The sequence below is a fragment of the Dromaius novaehollandiae genome, chromosome 2 (assembly GCF_036370855.1).
Source record: "Dromaius novaehollandiae isolate bDroNov1 chromosome 2, bDroNov1.hap1, whole genome shotgun sequence".
In the NCBI taxonomy this organism is placed as follows: Eukaryota; Metazoa; Chordata; class Aves; order Casuariiformes; family Dromaiidae; genus Dromaius; species Dromaius novaehollandiae.
This window is the reverse complement of record NC_088099.1, coordinates 80,959,266-80,982,753: the sequence shown is the minus strand read 5'-3', so window position 1 is coordinate 80,982,753 and position 23,488 is coordinate 80,959,266. Positions and strand designations below refer to the sequence as shown.

At 37.7% G+C, this 23,488-nt stretch overlaps 1 protein-coding gene across 4 annotated transcripts in view; it reads right to left on the bottom strand.

The window, feature by feature from the left end:
* The window catches only part of MARCHF6 (membrane associated ring-CH-type finger 6), a 55,880-nt gene extending 34,365 nt beyond the window's left edge, over positions 1-21,515 (bottom strand). The window contains exons 1-5 of one of the 4 annotated variants that reach the window (XM_026099291.2): positions 21,372-21,515; positions 16,661-16,757; positions 15,755-15,828; positions 6,138-6,281; positions 440-512 (exon numbers count right to left, since the gene is read on the bottom strand). In XM_026099291.2, the coding sequence (XP_025955076.1) occupies positions 440-512; positions 6,138-6,281; positions 15,755-15,828; positions 16,661-16,757; positions 21,372-21,390 (407 nt within the window). In that variant the 5' untranslated portion in view covers positions 21,391-21,515. Of the gene's footprint in view, positions 1-439; positions 513-6,137; positions 6,282-15,754; positions 15,829-16,660; positions 16,761-21,371 lie in introns of all 4 variants that reach the window. The other 3 variants (XM_026099292.2, XM_064506846.1, XM_064506847.1) reach the window with 3 other exon arrangements.
* Positions 21,516-23,488: the final 1,973 nt, after the last annotated feature.

The following is a 23,488-nucleotide window of genomic DNA, read 5'->3' as shown; positions in this document are numbered from 1 at the left end:
GTGGATAAAATTAAATTCAAAATAAAAAAAAGTAACAAAGTGTCACATTAGCATACTAATATATATGAATATTCAACTACATGACATCAGCTATAAAGAGTTTTACAAGATTTTAGACCAGTTTAATGTAAATTTTACCACATAAAATCTCTTGACATCAAATACAAATCTTTCATAGGAACCTATTAACCAGGGCCCACTTCATAAATTCAGTCATCTCCAAGGATCCTGAGTAACAGGACTTCGAAGTGACATGATCTGTACTGTAAAACAGATAGCCATGCTTCCTGCTGTGCAGAGGAAAATGGGCAGCAGCTAGCGTAAGATCATGGAAGACAGAAAGCATAACTGGAAGAAAGGGACACTAATTTTGAAAGGAATCATTTTCATAGTTACCTGACTAGAAAAGTAATTTGTATCAAGCTAGTGAAGTACTTACGTTGACAACATATCTAACGGCAGTGTCAGTAGTGAGCTCACAGAGCCAGTAAACAAGCACTTGTAGATACGGCCTGCATAAAGAAACAGAAACATGGTAAAAATCCTATTTTGATTATTGCCTCATTTGGAAAGGATCATAGGTACTCCCTTTTTGCCTGGTTTCTTAAGTAAACTTATCACAAGGAAAAAAAAACTTTCAGTGAACCAAGAGACGTGCAAAAGAAGTGTTCACAAAATCTCATGTCATGGAAACAGACAACTAAAGGCACCGCAGTTTTAAGTTACTCATAAAGACATCTCAATACTGTGTTTGCTGTAGAAGGCCAATACTTTAAACAAAGCATGAGCCTACTGCACCAGAACTTAGAACGTATACAGCATGTTGAGCAAAACTAGATTTATTTTAGCTGAGTGTACTTGATAAAGTATACATTGAAAGTGTAAAGACTGCCACATCAGGTCAGACCCAAGATCCATTTAACCCTATATCTCAGCTCCAGCTTCAGCTCCAGTCAGCAATGGATGCCTAAGGAAGGGTACAGGAACAGGTTAAAAATACTTGCAGCCATACTTCTACAGTACATGCTCATGTGCTCCAGCAAGAACAGCTCAGAGTTCCTATGCCACAATATCTTTGTGCTAATTAATCCTTGATGGATTTTGCTCCCATTAATTTGTTCAATGGTATTTTGAACACATATAAACTTCTAGTATCATGATATCCTGTAGCAAGGGCATCACCATTTCCTGTTGTGTACCATCATTTTATGGATTAATATCTGATGCTCATTAATGCTAGCTTTACTACCATCCTCCAGTCATGATCTTTTTTTAAAGGTAGGCTATCAGAGCATATAGCCTACTTTAGAAAATTACAGTTAGATCCACAGGACAATGACACAGATGCCCAACACAGGATGTGAAAAGAATTAAGGCACCTAAAATGCAATTCTTAAGATCGTCACCTCATCCTTTAGGCAGTCATAGGTACCCAAGTATGTACCTGCATGCTATCATTTGTGCAACCTAGATAAAATAGCTCAGTTCTTATCTCATGGTTAAACTTATTTAGACCTCACAGAAAGTTTGTTTCTACATCTCTCAAGAACCAATCCACTAAAAATGCCCAACCACAGAAATGTATTTTCTATGGAATCTATCTTATGACAACAATGGCCTCTTTTATTAAAAAAAAAAAAAAAAAGAAATCTAGCTAGTGTTTTTGCTCACCTTTATATAAAAGGTAATACAGCACTGAGAGGAAGTTCAACACTCACCTCCCCAGTACAATCCAGAACAGAAAACAACACAAAATTCAAAAGTCTAACGTAAGTTAGAGCACACGAGAGATGATGGCTGTAGCCAATCAAATAAGGATGTACAGCTTCATTGTAGTCAGTACTGCTTACACATTTTGCATTTAACAGCCACTGAACAAAATTTAGCCAGATGATACTGATCCTCTGCTGCTCAGTGAGTTTCAATAGCTTCCTCTGTCCACCATCCAGCTACATGGTGGGAGAACTTCAAAGGCAGAAGACGTAGCTGTGAACTCTGTTAGCCTGAAGAGGTCAAAGAACACAAGCCTGAAAAACTCCTGATCACACTACATTGTAGGAAACCAGCATAACAGAATTCATTTTGAGATTTTATGGAAGAGGAAGGAGTTTTTATTATATACAACCTCCAAGCAAAATGATCTCTAAATAAGCTAATTTTCCTCACAGATTTCACTCATTCAAGCTCACATTTCACTCATTCATACACTCACAAGCACCAAGACATGTGTGCCCAAGTGGTCTGGACAGAATCACTTGTGTGCAACACTTAAGGCAAAGGAAATCAGCTGTCATCCTCATCACATCTCTTGGGTTCTTGTTGACAGGTGATGATGAACTGATTTTAGACTTTCTTTTATAAACTTCATGAGTGGATGCTGTTTGGGATCTTTTGCCTTATTATATTTCATCCCTCTTAAGTAAAATTTGTGAATTTCATAGTTGTCTTCCATAGCTGCATATTTTATGGCTCCAGTCTCGTTCTTCGTCTTATGACACCTTATCTTTAGGTCAGTTTGTTTCCCCCTCTTCATCTGAATGAAACTACATATAGATGCTCTGTGGCTATCAGCACATACCATTCCTTTTAACCTTATTTCTGCTGTTTCTTCTGGTGCTCACATACACATTTCCATTCATACTCTATTCATACCAATTTTAGTATTTCTATTGCAAGTCTCCACAGTTCTAATCACTATACAGCTATGAAACACATATACAACCATCCCTTTTAGATACAGTGTTTTTCAAAAACTGGCAACTGAACCACTCCAGAAAAAATACATTCATATGCCATATTGTATGTGACTACTAGTCTCACATTGATACTGACTTCTTAAATTTGAGACAAAAGAGGTACTTCAGACAACCCACCTCGGCATTTCCTATTGCCTTAGTGGAAACATTCACTTTCTGGGTGCATATACCTCATTTGTACCTCACGTACTGTTTAAGTACCCTGGGCATTTCACTCTAGGAATGAGGCAACTAAATACATTCACCACACAGAATATAAGCATTTTGGATTAACAGACCATAGAATATAATTTGACTAGCTGTTTTTCATCCACCAATCTAAATATTCTTCATGCTAACAGAGTAACAGCAGCATATCAGAGTCTGCTAGGGTTAGACTGAAAATATGCATACAGAGAAATTTCTTTTAATCTATTACATAAGATGGTATGCAATAAAGAAGTATAACTACCAAAAAGAATGTAGAATTTATTTCACATCATATATTTGCTCAAGGACGGGATAACTGCATGACTAGCATGCTGATCTGGAAGACAAGCTCTACTATGCACCTCCTTTGGTATGCTGGGCAAGTCATTTATTCTGCATCTTTCTTCCAGATAGAAAATAAAGAGAAAGATACTTTTGTGTGAAGCCACTCACACACAATTACTATGAGCTAGATGATAGAAATACGTGAAAGTAGAAAAAGATTACAGTACCTAAGGTAAGATGACAGACTTGCATAAGACTACATTCCTGGCACAGATCCTGATGATGGATAAAGGATTTGAAAAGGCAGTAAACAGATTTTCAAGGTTTGTTGGACTGAACAGTTCTGTCATGCTGGATAACCTCCTGTGCAAATGAAATGGTACCCTCCACTGTACACATTAATTCTTAAAGTAATCCATAAAGAGGGTTACATGTACAATGCAACATAAACAGAAATTAAGATTAAATAAGCAAAAAATCTCGGTCACTCATAAAATCAGTCATAATTCAGCTATATCAGCTTAATGAATGAATATTAAAACTAAAAATGACATTTTAAAAAGTCTTATGTAACTAAGTTGTGTGATGACTTCTAACAACATTTCAGTATTATTGAAGAGCCAGTCTTTTTAAGAAAAGTGCAAGATAGTCACACTCTGAAAGACAAAGGTAGAAGACCAAGACTCATCTAAAAACCCAAGGAAGAGAACTCCATTCTCAGAAATAAAGTCCTCCAAAACAAAAATTCGTAAGAGGGAAGAGATGAGCAGAATAGGATAGAAAGAGGAAGAAAACAAACATGCAAGAGAAAGTGGGAAAGAGTTAGTGGCAATGAGAGAAAAATAGGTCAGATTATAAGAATGGAAAAATGACACAGTATTCTGAAAACTTTTGGCTTGCTGTAATCCATTTCAATAAATATAACATTTAGATAGAATTTTTTTTTAAACACTGCTGTAACATTCAGAACTACTACCCAAAGGCAGAAGAAAAGTCCCTACTTCAAAAGTTTGTATCAGATATAACAAAGATAGGAGTAACAACCAGGTTAAAAATCAGTCAATTAAAGAACTTAAAATAGTTTTAATCCAGAGCAGTTTGTAAATCTTGTTTACTTCAAGTCCAGAAAAGCTCTTTTTTTTTGGCATAGGAAGGCTGCAGAAACAGGACCACTCTTTTATAGCTGGTGTCACTATTGGGCTAGACTCAAACTAACCCAGCACCAGCTACAACTGAAAGCACAGAACATGCTGAGAACCTGTGTAGGGAGATGCATTTACTGGTTTCCTGCTCTCCTGTTCAAGGGGTGTTTTTCTACTTTTAAAGATGCACTTCCAGTCATTGTCTTGACTGAACACTGTATCTGTTTTTGCTTCTCTTCTCATCTTCTCTGTATTTTTAGCCTGTGGAATGAGTAGTTTTTTTTCCCTTCATATTTGAAAACTGAATTTCAATCTGCATACTACAGTAGTTTATATGCATGCTCTTTTTACATATTCTGTTTACAGAATGGACAAAAACTCCAGGTCTAATAGTTAAAGGTGGCTTATGCCTTTATTTTCTTTATTCCTTTATTACCTATTCATTCCCTTTCTGCTTATTTCAGGTGCAATGCCAACTTAACTGAAATAGACTGTGAAACTACAGCATAAGTTATATTAGACCACATCATCACAGAAGCCCTTATCTTGTTGTGGTTGGTTTCATTTTCAAGCTTCTTCCCCTAGCCCAGAATTTGTGTTTGTATTTGCAACATAGCAAAGGCAAAGTTTTGTTTTGAATACAATTTACACTAAATCTTAAATAGTTTAACATGAGGCAAACAATTTCAGTATACTTCTTTCAAAAGCAAATGTTTTTCTGCCTACTGTCCTTTCAAAGCATGCAGACGTGGTGGAGTTAATCCTGAAAAGGAGGTTGCAATGAGGCAAAAAAAAAAAAAAAAAAAAAAAAAAAGCTGATTAACTAAGAGATTTACAACACTCCTAAGTCACATAAAGCTCCAAAGACATTTAACATATTTACCCTGAACAGCTAAGAAAAAGCTGAACACTTGAACCATATTAAAGTTCATTACATAAGGATCTTCCCTATTCTAAGTCCCACTAAATAATTTTAAACAGCCAACACTCAAAAAAAGTAGCATTTTAATACACTGTTGAACAACTGTAAGACAGCAGCAGAAGTACAAGTTTTGACTATGTAAGAACATTGGCAATCCTTGAAGCAAACTCCGCTACAACTACATTCCTTTGCATCTTAAATATTGTCTGAGGAATATTACAGATAATTGATGCAGAATACTGTCAAGCTGTGTTTCTTATGTATGTAAAAACTGTCAAATAATATGATAAAGCTTTGGTTTCCTAAATATTCTTACATTTGAACCCAAAATGTCAAAGATAAACCCTAAAATTTCCTTTACTATTAACATGCCTTTGTTTAGCTTTAAGTGCAGTTTTACTGTTCAATTTATGGATGACTATAAAGGATATCAGCTTTTTGTACTAAAAAAAGTAAATTTGCACGTTCATTTCCTAGATAGTTAGGAAAAACAGGACTATAATTCTTCTAGCCTAAAATTAGTAAATGAGATTAAATTAAAAAATCGTAAAGATTTTGAAGAACATAGTTGAACGTAGTCATTTCATAACAACAAGAAGTTTAAAAGCCCTTTTATGCACTTTGTTCTATCTCTTAACATCTTCCTCCATTGTAGTACTAGCTTATAAGTCAAATGGCTTATTTAAGAAAGTAACAATAGCTGGAATTGTCTGAAAAAATGTATCAAAAGCAGAATGTGATTTTTTTTAAATAAACCAACAATGCCTGTGCAAAATACTGTCATATGAAGCAAAATGTTTTCCTGTGTATAAAAGTATTACAACACAGAAAGTTAATACTTACATGCTGTAAGAGGTACTACTCCCAACCATGCAAAGGCCACAAGTGTATAGTGAAACCAGTATCGTATTGCTGTGCCAATACTCGTAACCAGTCCAGCAAATATGTCTTGGATTGGAAGCCGTGAAGGCATATCTGGAGAATAAACTGTGTAGAAAAGACACTTATGAAATAGTTCTTATGCATGCTCCTTCAAAAAGCATTCATGTAAAGTCCTGCCAACTGCAAAATATTTATATTTGACAAAAGCTTCCTATAAGAATAAACATATTCTATAGATTCCCAACAGATCACCCCAAACAAGTAAAAAAACATATTCACAGCACACATTTCCTTATATTGTGTATTGAGTGTTACAGGAAAAATAACTCCACACTAGTTTAGACTTCAAGGTTTCTTTTAGTAGCTTTATTATACCAACTGTAAAGTCTTGTTATCTCAAAATAAGCTGAAGTCTGCAAGAGAATGCAGATCCTAAATCCAGGACCCTCTTATTCAGAACTAGCTAAAAGATAGCCTTGCTATACAAACCTAGTTTGAGGGAAGAGCACAAGCAGCAAAAGAGATCAACTTTGTATACCGTTGATATATTTGTACTAGATAACATAAGATGTCACTTGCTATCCAGCAGCACATAATTCAGCGAACTAAAATCAAACAGACAGGAGGACTGAAAAGTACTAATTAAGTATCTACAGAGGTTAAAATTTACACACACAGACTTGTACTTTAAAATGACATTTCATATCAAACAAGATTTCTAAGTTCATGCCTATTACAAAATATAAAGCAAATCTCTCAATGCATACACACATTTTCAGAGTAGTAGGTTCGCTCAACTTTTTCATACAACACATACATATTACAGAAAATCCTCCCTACTTGGGAGCCAAAGGAAAACAATGACAAAGTTCATTCTTCTGCATTCACTTTTGTTACCAGGAGCAGGGAAAAAAGCTACATAATAGTTGATTAAGCTTTGAGTTTGGTTTCCCTTTTTGCCACATTACCAAGCCCCACTGAAACCTCTACATGCAACCTATCCTTCCCCAAATACTACTAAAATATAGAACCATATTATTCTGATTATAGACATTAATTGTTTAATGGAAACGTTTTGTACTCAAAAGACATCTATTTCTAACAATTTCATTACATTTAATTAGTTACTACACATTAATATGGATGCCAAGAAGTGGTTATGTACAGCATCAATACCCGATTTGAATAAAGAAGATTAAACAATGGCTAGGAGCTGCATAAGAACATTGCTTCCTGGATACTTAATGGTTATGTTGAGAAAAGCTGAGCTTGAAGATACTAGACAGACCATCTTCAACACACTTAATTAACTGATTATTTTTTAAAACACCACAAACAAAATTTGAGATCTCTTTTGTAGTTAAAAATAAGAACTACTGGAGAAAATTTTTCCTCCTCTGTTATGGGCAGTCTTTTGACTTAAAGTTGGAGAAACATTGCCTCATGCAAACCACTTGCATGCCCCTTTTCCCTCAAGAATATCCCTGCCACCTTTACCTACATTCCTAATCATCCTTTTACTATCCCAGAGAAAAAGCCTCCACAGGAGCAGATCTCTTCTTTTCTCTCCAGGGATATTTGCCATTCTCCAGTCTTCCTTTAAGTTTCCAAATTCTAAAGAGAACTCAAGTTAGGAAGATAGAAGAGCAGCATCAATATGCAGAAATAGCCAAAGAACGTGGAGCATTATTATATTTCAATAATATGTGGATTGTATTTGACACGATTAAGTAATAACAAAACGCTAACTGAAACAAAGAGTAACTGGCTTTAAATTGCAAAGGTTCTTATGTGTTAGATGTCTGGTAAGGAATTGGAACTAGTAAGAAAAAAAAAAAAAAGCCCAAAACACACACCAAAAAAACCTAACTCTAGGAAATTTTACCTGTGAGAACATAGGGTACCAGTTCAGGAGCAGAGCACAAAAATGCTTAGACACTCTTTAACAATTAACAATTTTCTTATTACAGAATCAGTTTTAGTACACAATTTGGTAATACCATAGAAAATATTAATTCAAGACTTAATGATCTCAGTTAATATTAAATTAACATTTTAGAGAATTCTCAGAGGAGACAAGCAGAAGTTTGCCAACTGCCTTAAAAGAACACCTGCCTACAATATATTTGTAACAGATTTATGATATCACTCAGACAAATCTGAACTCAGGAGATACCTTAAGACTTACTTTTTTTTAATTTTTGAAAAAGCATACTTTGCTTAACATTTTGGAACTCCAAAAGAGACTATGAGGAAAAGATTAACTGTGCATTAATGACTTATTTCTTATGGGAAAGTTGGGAGAATTTGAAGTTAAAAAAAAAAGAAGAAAGAAAAAAGTGTCTTTCAGGAATTACTGAATGCTCACAGAGCTGTGATACTCACATGGGATTGTAAGATGGAGACCCACCCTAACTCAGTAACACTGACGTGCCCAAGTAATTCTTAAATGTTAATACCTCTTCAATGCTGAATTTTCCAAAAGCCTTAGGATTACAACTGTGCATTCAAATAAATGCACAATGAAGCTACTACTCTGAGAAGTTAAGCTACATCTTATCCCCCCCAAATCTTAACAGTTTTGTGATTCTTCATGATTCCAAGAGCATCCAATGTGTGCATGGGAGTGTGTGTGTGTTGGGGGCAGGGGGGAGGAGGAACTGCTGCATTTCTCTACTGTGACACACCTCTGAACATACAAAGCCTCTACCACTGTTTCTACCTCATTCTCACTTCTCTGCCACTTGAGACACACAGACAGAAAACTGCAGCAAACAGTCCAGCATCGTATGCCATCTGATCTCTCCCCAATCATGCCCATCTAATGAAACTAGAGAAGAGGCCTGCTTTTATTACATCCTTCTACTACCAGCTCCTCCATCCCATTCAAATTTGTATCAATTTGGTAAATCACGGTTATGGCAGAGCTACATTTTAGTTGGATTTGGGGTCTATTCTATATCCTAATCCATAGAGCATGCAGGAGGGGGGGAAAAAAAAGAAAACACAGCCGCTGTTCAGTGGAGGAAGGCTACCATACCAGATCCCAATAATTCAAAAGGAATCAAGAACCATGATAATAAGATAAAGCTCTTCTATGTCCTACAACATTAGGCTGGGTAAAAATGCCAAAATACCTGGCATGACAAGAACCCCTGGTTTGCAGATACACTGAAGTAATGAAGGTTGCTGACAGTGTTTTCATAAGTAATCCTCCCACTTGTGTCTGCCATCTACCATCATTTTGTCTCTCCACACTCCTTTTTACCTCCTTCCCCACTACCAGTGTGAGCCTTGAGACTCTGACCCTTCCCCAGTACACATTTTCTTTACTCCATTTCTTGCACTTCTCATCCCTTAGACTTCTCACTGTTTTAGTAAAGATTATTGGAATGGAAATTATTTCCTGCATTATTGACTACATTTCCTCCAAACAGAAATCTCAGGCCAACTGAACCACAGGCCAACTGAAGCAATAGTTTTTCTGCTACAACATCAAATTCAAACAGACATCAGCTGAGCACAGATGAGTTTCGATAGCTTTAGTTCAGCCTTTTGGGCTGTCCAGGCCACTTGAAAACTGCCAGAAAGCTTTTCAGGTACTTAGTTCACACCTGTGCCCTTTATCAACTAATTCACTTATGAATGCTAGATTTGTCTTCCTCCTCCTGTAAGCCCAAACTTTTCAGGGACACTAGTGTTAATTTTGCTTTTCCAAAATGGACAGCTCATGCCAAATCTTGTAATGGATAGTTGCTGTTACTCTGATACAACAAGAAGGTAGGAAAAACGCTAGGCGCTTTTTAGAAATCTTCCATTCTCCTACAAAAATCAAGGAAGAAAGCAGACAAAAGGGATTAGTAGTCTTTAGGGAAACAGTTTGTCAATAAATTTCAGCTGACAAAACTCCTCAGTGCACCAAAACAGGAAAGTGTGTTTAAAAAAAAAAATTGTTCCCACTGCTGTAGCTTAACATAGTGATACCTCTGAGTTTACTGCAGGAAGGATTTGTCATTCCCACTACCTCCTCAGGGGCTTTTTAATGCAAACATCACACAGCCATGTTTAGACGAACAGAGACAATCAGCTGAACCTGAATAGAGTAACTTCTGCAAAACTTATCAAGAAGTAAAACAAACACGTGCTTTCATTAGCCTGTCCTTCATAATCTTTTCCAAATACTAAAATTTAATCCAAATGAAAACTATCCACACACAAATTTCTCTTGCAAGGAAGTATGAGAGATATTAGTCATGACATGGGCAATAAAGAAAGGCATTCTCCTCACAGCAATATCTGTGCAATAAAAGGACATACAGGTGCTCCATAAAAACCTGTTACGAGAAATCACCATGAACAACTATAGTTGTATAACATATAGCTATACAATCATTACAAATATTAGCAAAACCAAATAATTTCTAACTTCACTTCTGTTGCTTAGCTTTCTACTAGGATAAGAGTATCTAGTGTATATTAAGCTGTGCTTCCTCAAATACAAGTAGCTTTGTTTTGAAAGGAGAAAAAAAGTGAAGAACCACCACCAGGAGCTGTTACACCCTCTCTAGCTGTAAAAGCTAGCTGCACAACAGGAAAAAAAAAAAAAAAAAAAAAAAAAAAAAAAAAAAAAACCTACAGAGGCAAAAAGCAGGCTTCTTAAACATAAAGTTCTCTTGCTAGTGTTTACTGTCCTATATCTGCAGTACAACCCCTGTACAAAACCACCTTCACACAGAATCATCAACAATTTGTAACGGGTCTCAAAGCAATTGTCTAAGAAACTGTTTGTCTCCTAAGGGCTTACTCCCACCAAATGAGAACAGATTGTGCAGGTTCAGGTATGTTACAAACTTGGTCAGCTCTCCTGTTTAAGGCTAGTTCTGCCACAAGGTTGTAAGTGGATGCTTTCTGAAGCATGCAAAGATTTGCAGAAAAGTTAGATATATCATCATCATGAACCGATATAAAATACAAAGAAAATGTATATATAAATACATATATAAATATGTAGGTATAGATATATAAATAAATGTGGTTTTCATACTGCTGGCCAGTAGCATCTTCCTCCAGAAGAAAGCACAGCAACAGTTGAATGTTTTTTGCCAACTAATACTGTAACTACAGATTTGAGGTGTCCCACAGGTTCCTGCCTATAATGCATCATCTTACTTTGCACTGAGGGAAGCAGAGCTGCAGAAAGACACTAGAAAAGCAATACCCTTTTGACATATGCTGTATCAAAAACAAATTCTATGCATTATGATGGCTCAAATTTGTAAGTGTTTTTATTTTTCCTCAGCGGTGTCATGATACAACTACTCTATTTCAATTCTCACTCTTTCCTCATCCAAGTTACCCTATTTATCTGTTCATAACCTAAGCAAACATGCATGTGCCCGAAGTGGAAGAAAGCAAATCATCTTGCTTCGCTTAAAAGAAAAGAAAAAAAACAAAAAAACTGTCATTTAGCCTGCTCCACAGCCTCTCCAGTTACAGTCTTTTTATGCATACATTTCCCATCTACTATCACACTCACAAGCCATTTATTAACGCCACCTCAATCATTCTTGTGTGCTGACCATGAAACAGGCTACATAATTCGTATGTAAAAAAAAGGTATGTTTTACCCTCGAGACAAATATGAACTTTGTTCCAGACTATTAGGAAGCAAAATATGAAAAATGTCACCCCTTCTCACACAAGCCTAAAAAGCTCTAATAAAATGTATGAAACTACCCCCACATGCATCTCAAATGGATATTTACTCTGCATCCTGGAGCTGGCAGCAGACATACAGAATTACTGTGCCAGCATGTAGTATTTTGTGTTTCAGAAGTTCACATTCTTCCAAACTAAATATCCTAGAAAGGTTCAAGATATGAGCTACAGTGTTAAAGTCTGTCAGAATAAACAGGTAAAAGAATTAGCCCATCACACCCTTCAGAGAAATCTTAATTGCTTTGACTCATGAGCTTAAGAAAATGGACTGCTCATTTTAATATAATTATGTGGCTTTTTACAGAGCATTTTGAACAAAATTAAAGTTCCAAAATTCTGGAACTTTTACTGAGTACTACTATGAACAACATGCAGTTACTATGTGCTGTTTTTGCAAAAGCAACTTTAGAATATGAACAGATACTTAGGTATTTTAAAATTGCACCAGAGCAATGTTCGTTTTTCTTTGCCTCAACGTCTATAAGCAGTGTTTCAGAAGGTTCAGGTGCATGCAAACCTTGAATTTGTAATAATGCATACATAAAGCAATAGCTTATTTCAGAAAATAATGACTTACAAACTGAAGAGCATCTTCCCCACATGGCTTCCTCACATTTTACAAGCTTAGCCTTGTAAGGTCACATTCACCATTCATCAGCACTGCAGCTACTTAGGAAGTACAGGGAGCAACTCAACTCAGAGTCCAGTCAAAGATTAGATGAGTCCATTTCCATATTTGTATTTTAAAAATGTTCATGTCAATGTTAGCTCTACAGAAAAGAGAAGTTCTGAAAACTGCCTACTCATGGAAAAAAAAAGCCTCACTTTCACGGGTCAGTGTTTAGAGTAACACTGAAGTGCATCATAGCACATCAAACGGAAGTGTGTGTGTGTATGGGGGGAGAATATAGAACAGTTGCCATTTAAAGACTCGGACAGAAAAAAAAAAGGTACAAGTTAAAAATGAACAAACACCTTTACATAATTCAAAGAACAGGCCAAAGCTAGTGAGTTTGTCTTTATTAATAGCTGTATTATTTCATGACTTTAAGAACTGCAAAAGAGGAATAGATTTTAAAATATATAAAATTTAGCTTCAGAGTGTGTATTTGAAAATCAAGCCATCTGCCTCAATGACTAAACATTTTAGAGAATCATGCTAATATTCAGAAGAAAAATCAGTTCCTTTGTATTCCTGCCAAGATGCAAGCTGAATTTCCTATTTCTTCCTTCCTTCCAAACAGTAACTAACCTAGTAACTCAGGTACTAAAGAGATCACAAGATATTACAGAGTTAAAGATACTAAAGGATTAAAGAATAATGTGCACTAGGAATATTTTATGAAAATTCCATACACTCAGTACACAAAACGTTATACTAACAAAGGAGTGCTTTTTGACAGAATGATAGTGACAGCCTTACAGGCAAAACAACCTGAACTAAAAGAAGAGTTGCTAGTATTACTTTGGCCTGTCATTTGAACCACAGATACTGATTACATGCATGCATTTATTCCACCACATCACATGATAAACTAACTTAACAGAAAGTGCTTTCAGCCTGGCATGGTTATAGCCCAGATCTAACTTCATTCTGGATGACTGGCAGACACATTAAGCCCATCTCCAATTCCATCTCTGCTTTACCATCCTCTCTCCAACACCTGCGATTCCTTCCCAGCTTTCCTTCTGCTCCCACAAGGAGCTCCAGTCTCCAGACTGGAATTCCAAATTATCTTTATCTTCCAAAAAGGGATAAGAAAAACTGAGGAAACTGTATCTGCGTAAGTATTAGGTGGGAGGGAAACAATGAGAGAAGATAGGCTGGATAGAGACTACTGGAGGAATCTGTGCTAGGTATCTGACACAAGCTACCACTGCATGCAGCCTGGTAAGAAAGAAACACTGCGCAATGTGGAAAGCCAAGGAAACACCATCAAATGAGGGTGCTAGGTGTGGGGAGTGGCCAGAGTGTGACAGAGGACAATACACAAACCTTTGCTACAAGACTGCATGTGGAGAAAGTACTCCACAGCAGGGGAAAGAAAGAGGTTCACTTCTTATCAATTTCAAGTCTCAGATGACAAATGGTAACTTGTTAATCCTTCAGTAATTCAATTATGTTTTCTCACATGCCCGTAACCTGCACCTATGTTACAAGGTGTACTGGTGACAGCTATGTCAGCCAAGGATTAAACTTCTGCAGGAACACCTCTGCTGATAAGGACAATGAAGAATTTTCTAGTATCAATATTGACTAATATAAAGGGCAATTTATTTAAAACTTCATTATTTTTGTTCTAAATCTTTAAAAAAAAAGAAAAAAGCTTTTGTCCTTTTTCATACACAACTATGAAGTGTTCTCTCTTCTTAGCAACCAGTAAATCTGACTTACTGGTTATAATTAATTAACTGTAGTTTTCTTGTCTTGCATACTAAATTCTGCAGAGGACCTAGTAGCAGAATACAATTCTGAATGTAGTTACTTAGGTTTTAGAGAGCAGCAGAACCAGGACCACTCCTAGTATGCAAAGCTTCTAAATCAAAGTAATGTAACACCTTTCTGAAAACGCTTAACAAATAAAACCTGCAAGCTGATTATACCTCTCAGCTGCATTTCCTATACAGGACTCTGTAGTATTAAAAAAAAACAAAACAAAACAAACAAAAACCTTGAAAGCATTGTTGGGAGCAACATTAAAGACGCTATTCTTCTCACAGTGGTAAGACAGATTTAATACTGCACATTTCACTGCTGATCATTTTAACAGTGGTCTAACATGCTTAATTGTTGTGCAGAAATGAAAAACTCTGGAGTTCAGGACATGAAAGGTGTATTGTGGAATTTCTGAGATGAAAAATAGGTGAACTAAAGCATCTGGCTCTTCAGGCTCAGTTGCCTCTACCAATACACACCTAGGAAGAAAAGAAAAGTAGAGTGGGGGTGTGGAATAGGATGGGAGATCTATCCTTTTAACTGGGACCAGATACTCTAAAAGGGAGCTTTGATTTTTATTGTACCAAACACCTAATACTCAACTTCATCATCTTTCTCAACTCAAGACAGCTTTTACAGTTAACAACAAGTTCAGCAGTTTTAAAGAATAAACTGATATAAATAAGTTTAATACAATATGTAGCACAAGAACCACTTTACTTGTTCAATGGTCAACAAGGTGGTAAACAATTAGCCTATTCTGCCACCAGGCCAAAGGACCTCACTTATTTCTACTAATACTGGTGAAAACATCATTAAAAAACCTGTTGGGAACTATACAAAGATACAGTCATTCTTGATCATAAATTGCCTAACTTAATTACTTCAATCCAAGGTTAACAGGTAATGCAATTATGAGTAGCTACCATATCTTGACTGAAATGTAAGTGGAACAATCTGTTGTTATTGTTTACACTATCTGTCAAAACTGTTTGAATAGAAACTGACAGAAGTCATCTGGTGTTGCTGCAGACAGTTCAATGGTAATTGAAAACTGGTTTTCAAACGTGAATTTCACTGTGATTCATCTTAACATTCAAACTCTTCAACACTCAAGTTTATCACCGAAGCTGAAAATACACCATATGCTGTAATGCTGACAACAAAAGAATGGGACTGAGCCAATGAGAATACGTACAGAATAATATTCATGGCTTGGAAACAATTATGGAAGCACAGTATTATCTATTACTCAATTCACACAGTCTGCAACAATTAACAGCTGTAATTCAAGCAAGAATACAGAAATTAAAACATGAGTTTGAATCTAGCATGCTGAACGAAAAAGTAATCACTTCACAAATATTAAGAAAATGAAAGAAAAGAAGTGCTGAAAAAAATAAGAGCAGTAAAACATACTTACTTGGTGTGAAAGCAAATCTGTGCTTACATAATTCACAGTATTCTTTTCTGCTGTGTTTAAGCCACTGAACTAAGCTGTAATAAAAAGTAATCATATCAATACATGCTATCACATCTCTCCCTCATCCCCCTGCAATAGGGAAAACATAGCATCTCACTGCTTTCCAACATAAAGCAGTATACTGGTACTAGTAAGCAGGATTTAAATTAGTATATTTATTAAACTCATTTAGTCCATACATTAAGTTTTAAAAAGTGAAAAAGGTAAGCTGACTCTTCAAATACATCACTTACATAATTGATGAGGTACATTATTTGCATATGTTATTGAAAAGGCTAATTCCTCAAAGCACATATCCTCATATGGACACTGACCTGTGAAACCAATCCTTAAAAATATTCTAAGTTGTGATACACACACAAACGCCCTGAAGATACAGAACTGTTGTATTTGTGAAAGAATGACTACAAAAATACCATTAAAAGGAACGTGTGTTACAGACCAGAATTACAGTTTTCACCACAGCATTTCCTTGATCAAGCATACACCTAAAGAATATCTTAATTTTTTTTGATATGAGGTTAGATATTCACTGTCATTCACATCTGTAAGTGGGCAGAGGGAAGGAAAAAAAAAACCACAGTAGACTGATTTCTTTCTGCTTATTGTTTCCACAAAGCTGACACATAAGAACTGTAGTTCTAAGTAGATACAATTATTAATTCTTTGCTCTTCATATACAATTACTAAATTCTTTGTGAAATGTAATGACCTGTCATGCAAGAAACATCAAAATCTCTAATATGCTGCTTCTGAAAACTGGCTTTACCTACTACTTCACCTGAAAACTTAGGAAATACCATTCTTAGAAACAATTTAATGTGTTTTATTAGATTTAGAACTTACCATTCTTGATGAATAAATTTAATACTGCCAGTACACACACACGGATGATAGAGAGGTTTCTCAGGAGTTCCTTCAGACCGACAGACCCGGCATATATCTGCTGAGCAGAACATAAAGCTTATTACGCTTTTGCTTAAAGAATCTGCATTTACAAGACAAATCAGACAACAACTCTCTAGAAACTTTGCCATGTAACAAAATGGAGTCACAATAATTTAATCTGAAAGAGGCTGAAAGACCAATTCTGTCTGATAGAAGACGTGAAGACTAAGAGACCACCAGAAAAAGCAACACAAATGTTATCCTTCTGTTCACGTTATAAAACACAAAGCATCACTTTAACATATTTTAAGATGTTTAGGATATATACGCACTAAAACTACATGCAGAAGTACTCTTCAGATAAAAAAAAATTCTCTCTAAAAAAAACAGATTATCCCTAATCTCCCTGAAGGTGGCTGTAAACTTTCAAATGGAAGAATTGTATTCCATCCGAGTGCTGCACAAGCTAAACAGAAGCTTAGCACAGAAGATTTAGCAATGGCTAACAATGACTTAAACATGACATTTGCTGCTCTTGAACCTAACAAGCATTCTCCTCAGTGCTCCTGAGAAAAGGGGAAAAAATAATCATAATCATGAGGAATATATATTTTGGGGGGTTGCTACTTCAGCTGAATAAGGCCACCCATTTAGCATTCTACAACCAAACCACAAAAGGAAAGGCATTTTCTTCTTCTTGTTTCCTAGGAATCCAGCACCTTCTTTACTTCTTCATTTTTGCATTTTAGCACAACTTAAGATTGCAAGATATTTTGTGGGCAAAGTAAATGTAAACTTCTTCCTGTAAAGAACATAAGCCTATTCTAATGCCACCTGATTACCCAGAGCATTTAAACCTAATCAAATGTAGACAAAAATATTTTATTTGCTTATTTATAGATGTATGCTGTCTATCCTTTTCTCCTTCTTTCATACTCTTCCACTTTTACTTATGTTAAAAATGTAGTTACAGAAGAATACTGAAGATATGCAATTTCAAGTTAGAATCATGCCTCTGTGTTCGGTTGAAACCTCCAGAAGTTAACATTTTTCTACAAAGAAGTTCCAAAATGCATCAAATGTTGCAATATTAATGTTTTTCTACAAAGAAGTTACAGTACAACCACATGCATGGTTCACAAGATAGTAGACAGTTTCTACACCTAAAGCATGAGAATCCAAGTGATACCAAACACAAAGATAATTTGCTACCTATAAAATTGAGATTTAAACTAATTCATGTGGGCAGAAAGTCTAAAATTAATTCAAGAAACATACAGTCAACACTACATCAGTGATGCTACACAAACATAAAACCCACTTCCATCATAATCACATCAAGCAATGAGGTATCACCGCAAACACCAAGAACTCATGGCTTCTCTGTGGACAAGAAAGATGACAGGCATCACTTTAGGTAGCAAAGGATTCTTTTATCATAGAGAGTATTTCCAGAAGACTGCACAGAACAGGTCTCTTCAACTTACACCCTGGACCTAACAGCTAGCTGCCGCATGCCCACCTTTGTCGGGCAGTCTTTTGATTATTATCTAAGCTATTTCACTACAGTAAGTTGACAACTTTGCATGCTGGAACAGCCTCACAAAGAGTTAGATAAGTACTACAGTCAGCACAAGAGACAGGATGGGGCAGATGGAAAAGATGCAGGACGGAGTAGTCATACCAGCTTAAGCTGATGTGAAATTGTTGCTGTAAGAATACTCTTTGACACCAAAGAAAGCAAGTTAAATGCATAATGTTCTCTGTAAGATCCTCACAGCTCTCTGAACCTACTCATTAATGGTCCACTGGCTTTCAGAGCTGACTGTTCACTCAGTCTCAAAACTGTTGGAAAAAACAGAAATTGCTCTATTTTTTATTGGCAAAAGCATTTCCTTCTTCTGGCTGCTAAGATAAATTAAACCTAAGGTTTAAATTAGGTATCAGGATTTCCAGATATTCCCTCTTGTTTTACGCTACTTCTCATATGTTTATTTGGATTCTATCTGAACTGCTAAGCAACAGATAGCTTCAAATCAACAACCTACCTTGAGGGTCAACACTTAAAATTATGCACCTTATAACCTGCATGCTGTCATGTTCAAATGGAATTTTACTGTGTAATAGATACTATGTTCAACCTGTGCACACACTTTCCATGCTGTTCTTCACGCATGCATCTTGGAAATAATGATCTTGCATAATGCATTTCTTTTTTGGTCCTCCAGAGACAATGCCTTTGCCTATTACCTCTAATCGAGTCTCCTCATCACTGTAATATCTAAAGGGAAGATTACATTATTTAGCAACAAATTGATTTAGCTAGAGAGCAAGAGAGGTACCTCTCATTAGCAGAAGTTGCTATCTGAAAGGCTGCACTACTTCTACGTATTAGTTTTCATAAATACTACATCCACGTATGGCTGTGGTCTTCTAGCAATAGAGAAGTACTCTAAAACTTTATCTCAAGCAGTTCTTCTTGAACAGTTACCCATTCTATCTCAGGGAGCAAAAATAAATAAATAAATAAATAAATAGTCCATAGGTATGTCCTAAGAATACACTCCATTCATACCTGTAAGACGTAAGCAATACTGTACTAAATAGGCAGGCAATGCCTGTAAGGCTCTGATAAGCTCTGCCTCTGCCCTTCGTAGAAACAAGCTACTTCCTCAGGTGCTGCAGAGAAGCAAGTCTCACATTCAGTCCAAGGCCGTTTATTGGCCTTACGTACTTCTGCCTGTTACTATCCTAACCTGACTTCTTTATTTGAATCCTCACCATCCAGCTAGTTTCCTAACTCCACAATACAACTCAGACAACTGTCAAATCCATCAGAAACACAATGGCCATAATGTCATTAATAGGTTATCAATAGTTAGGAAAAGTCCATTTGACATTTCTGTAATAATTCAATAATTCAGTATCCTAATATTGTGATGGAATTTTGAGACCGTAGGAAAAATTATAATGCTTTAGTGGTATTTACAGAAGGTGGCTCTATAGACTAGTTACTTTCAATAACACTACTCAGAGCTTTTGATGGTAACACTGATAAGGCTACAATATAGAGAGACTATATATATACATAAATACATAGGAAAGTCTAAATTCCAAGAGTAGAGTATGACACCAAAGTTTAATTAAGGGAGACTGTCCTGAGATGTCACTAACAACCTCCTCCTTTCTCTTCATGGTCTCTCCTCAGGAGACTAAGTCCTATAAAAGCATGCATAATCAACAACTACCACTTCTAACATCCTGCAACAAATATCCAATTTTGCTTTTCAGATTAAATCCACTGAGATGGAGTTACTACCTACTCGAGTGGCGAGATCTCAACTGGTGACTTCTGAGACTCCACTTCACAGTTTGCTATAATCCAACTTTTCTGGGTGACTAGGTGCCAAACCAAAGTCTCAATGGTCACTTTGCTAATGTGATCAGTATGTGTAACCGTTGGTCTACAGACGCATGACAGTTAGAGCTGCAGCACGCAATTCTAAAACTCATTAGAGTTTAAAATCACTAACATATTGCTAAACCATGTTTCCGTACGCACTAAGCTGTCCACAGTACAACCCAATGGAAATTTCTACAAAGATGTCTTGTTTCATCCAATTCCTTTGTATTTTTCCTGTTTTTCTTACACTAAAACAGTAAACATTTTATTTTTGCGCTATAATATCAACTGAAATCCATGATTATGAAAGTTCTGCTTTAACAGCTTGCACTATAGAGCTCAACATTATCCGAATTGAACTGGACAGAAGTAAACGCTGAAGAGACACATCCACATTTGATTTCAACTCAAGAAATACCCTTAAAAATGGAAGCTACGCATTAGAAATATATCACTAGGATCTCTATGACAAGTTCTTTTTTTTAACGTGAGGTAAGTTACCATACATTAATCAGTTGCAGGAGAAAGAGCCAGAGAAGTTGGTCAGCTACCGCATCATTTTACTCTATCAGCTTTTCAAACAGATTTTCCAGTGTATGTAACAAAGCTAACTTCGCAGAAAAGCAGCAGAGTCTAGAGACATTATTATTATTACGCAAAGCAGAAATCTGAGAACTCCCGAAGTTACAGGAGAGGGTATGACAGTGTCTGTTGGCCAAGAGAGACACGGACTAGGCGAGAACCGCGCACAACTCTGGGGAGCCCTCTCCTCATGGCCTCTCACGCCACCCCGGTAGGCCTGCTGAAGTACCCCCTGGCTCTCGCCCTCCAGCCTCTGGCGGGTCCCCACTACCCTGCGGGGCTCCAGCGGGCGCCGGAGCGGCGAGGGGCAGAGCGAGAGCACCGCTAACGACCAAAACCGCGCTGGCCGCCCCCACCGGGGTGTTCCCGCAGCGCAGCGCAGCATCGCCCGGCCTGCCCCCCCCCCCCCCCAGCGCGCGGCGCCAACGGCCGCGGTTATATAAGCGGCGCCCGCGCGCGCAGCAGTCCGCGCGCCCGCCCCGCTCCCCGCGGCCGCGCACGCGCCGCGCCGGGCCTCCCCCGCAGACACGCACGCACACTGCGGTGCGGAACGCGACCGGGCACCTGCAGCCCCAGGCTGCGAAACCGCCCCCCGCCCGGCGGCGGCGGCAGTGCTGGGCGCAGCAGCCCCTCCCGCCCTAGGGGCGCGGCGCGGGGAGCAGGGGCAGTGAGCGAGCGCCGTACCTTCCTCGGCGGTCTCCATCTTGTCTGGCTGACGCAGCGCCGGGCGAGCGGGTGGTGTGACTGCGCGGGGGCGGGGCCGCGGCAGCCGGCGGCGCGAGCACCATAGAGACCGCAACACCGAGCGCGGCCGGCGAGAGCGCCGCTCTCGCGGCGGGCGTACCCTGGCGACGCGGCGCGGCGAGCGGTGCGCGCGGCGGGTGGGCCGCGGTGTCATAGGGGCGTCACAGGGCGCGGGGCGGCGCCGTCGGCGGGCAGCGCGGGGAACGCCGTATGACACGGCCTGCTGTCGCTCCCCCGCCGGGCCTGGCCTCGGCTCACTGAGGGGAGTTGTCCTCCGGGACGAGAGAGTGAGTCACCAGGCCAAAAATGTAGCAGAAAGTGTGGTCACAGTGAAGACTGACTTTCTTACTTTCTGAATATAGAGTTAAAAACTACTCTAAATTCCACCCCAAACCAAAGGCATCATATTGATACTTAAAGCTGACCAAACTTTCTGGACAGTCAGCGTTTCTGCCATTGTTTCAAGGCTCAGAAATGGGTAGACCACGTTTTTCCTAGAGTTCTTCGAAAAACCACGTGCGCTCTGGAAGTGCTGCTGTTTCTCAGGACAAAGTCATTGTCTGTCCTGTTTCTCAAATCCTGCCTCTCCTTCCTGACCCAGAATTTATGACAGAACAAATAAGCTCTGTGTCAAACACAGGAATCTGTTTAGCTTAATCATTTATGTTTTCAGTTCTGCCTGGTATCAACAGCTGAAACACCGTAAGTTGTAAGTTCGTACAGTGCTGGGTGCACAGAAAGTTATCAGATAGTCTTTGATGTGTTGGTAAGAATCTCATTAAGAAATAAAACATAAATTCATTCTACTAAAAGCAAATTGAAATTCTATTTTGATGAAATGCATGTGTGTATCATTTTACAGTTTTCTACTGTGGTAATCCCTTCAGTTGATCTATGAGTATTAGCAACTTTAAGCTCCCTTTACCATATCATCCTTTGTATCCAACCAATCATCAAATCCTTTCCATTAAGCATGACATTGTTGTCCAGCCATAATGTCAGCAGTAAAGTGGGTAGTAGTTCAAACTTGGACTCCAAGCGCATAGCTATCTGCCCAGAATACTTTTTATAAATCCTCAACTTTTTTCCTCAACTTTGACCTTGTTACAGCCTTCAAGATTTCACTTTCCAAGCACCAGAGCTGCTGATGGGATATAAGACACTGACCTGTGTAAGCAAAAAATTCTAAGAAAAATGGGAAGGCTTGGCGTGGCTCTCCAGTAGCTGTATAATTACAGTAAAGTCAAGTGCTGCAGTAAAAACCACGTGGGCTGTATTATCATATTCATCTCTTCTGTGTCGTCCCTTGCAAAAAGGCAAGGTTTAAAAAACTCCCACTTATAACTGTTTAAAAAATCGGAGTTTATTTTAAAAGTAAGCTCATTTTCATCTTGACACATTATCCTGGCACATTAAAAAAGGAAGTGGCAGTGTAGTACTGCAGATCTGAGCAATGCCAGTATACTAAGTTTGTCTGAACAGGGAACAATCAATGAAAACAACAGATGAAAAAGCAAGAAATGGAGCAGTTCAGTTTCTACGTGCACTTGTAATTCCCACTCTCCGCCTCCCAAACATGTAACCATTGCAATGATAGTGTTGCAATTAATAGAAATTAAATGTCTAATAAAAAGTCTCTAAATTATCATTGAAATTCAAAAGATCGTGGCACTGTTAATACATATAATTCTCCAGCTTCAATCTTTCATTGTAGGCATTTTTAAATCAGATGAAAACTTTTGAAATGAATAGCTGTTTACTGCCAGTGAATAATTTCATTCCTAAATCTATCTATTGACCTACTTATATTACCTAAAAAGCGTGGCCTTTATATCATCCACTCAGCATTTAGAGAGAATTAATCCTAAAATTTTGTTCTTACACAGCATTTCAGTATGAGCTACACAATGGCTTACTGGTAAACATGCTTTGAACAGGCAATTATCATTTAAACAGAAAAGAAAAAGAAATGAGTATTTAATTGTGAGTATATCTCTCCATTTCAGCCTTGTGTTTTTGATAAAAACAAATCCTTGTTTATATGGTAATATGTTAGT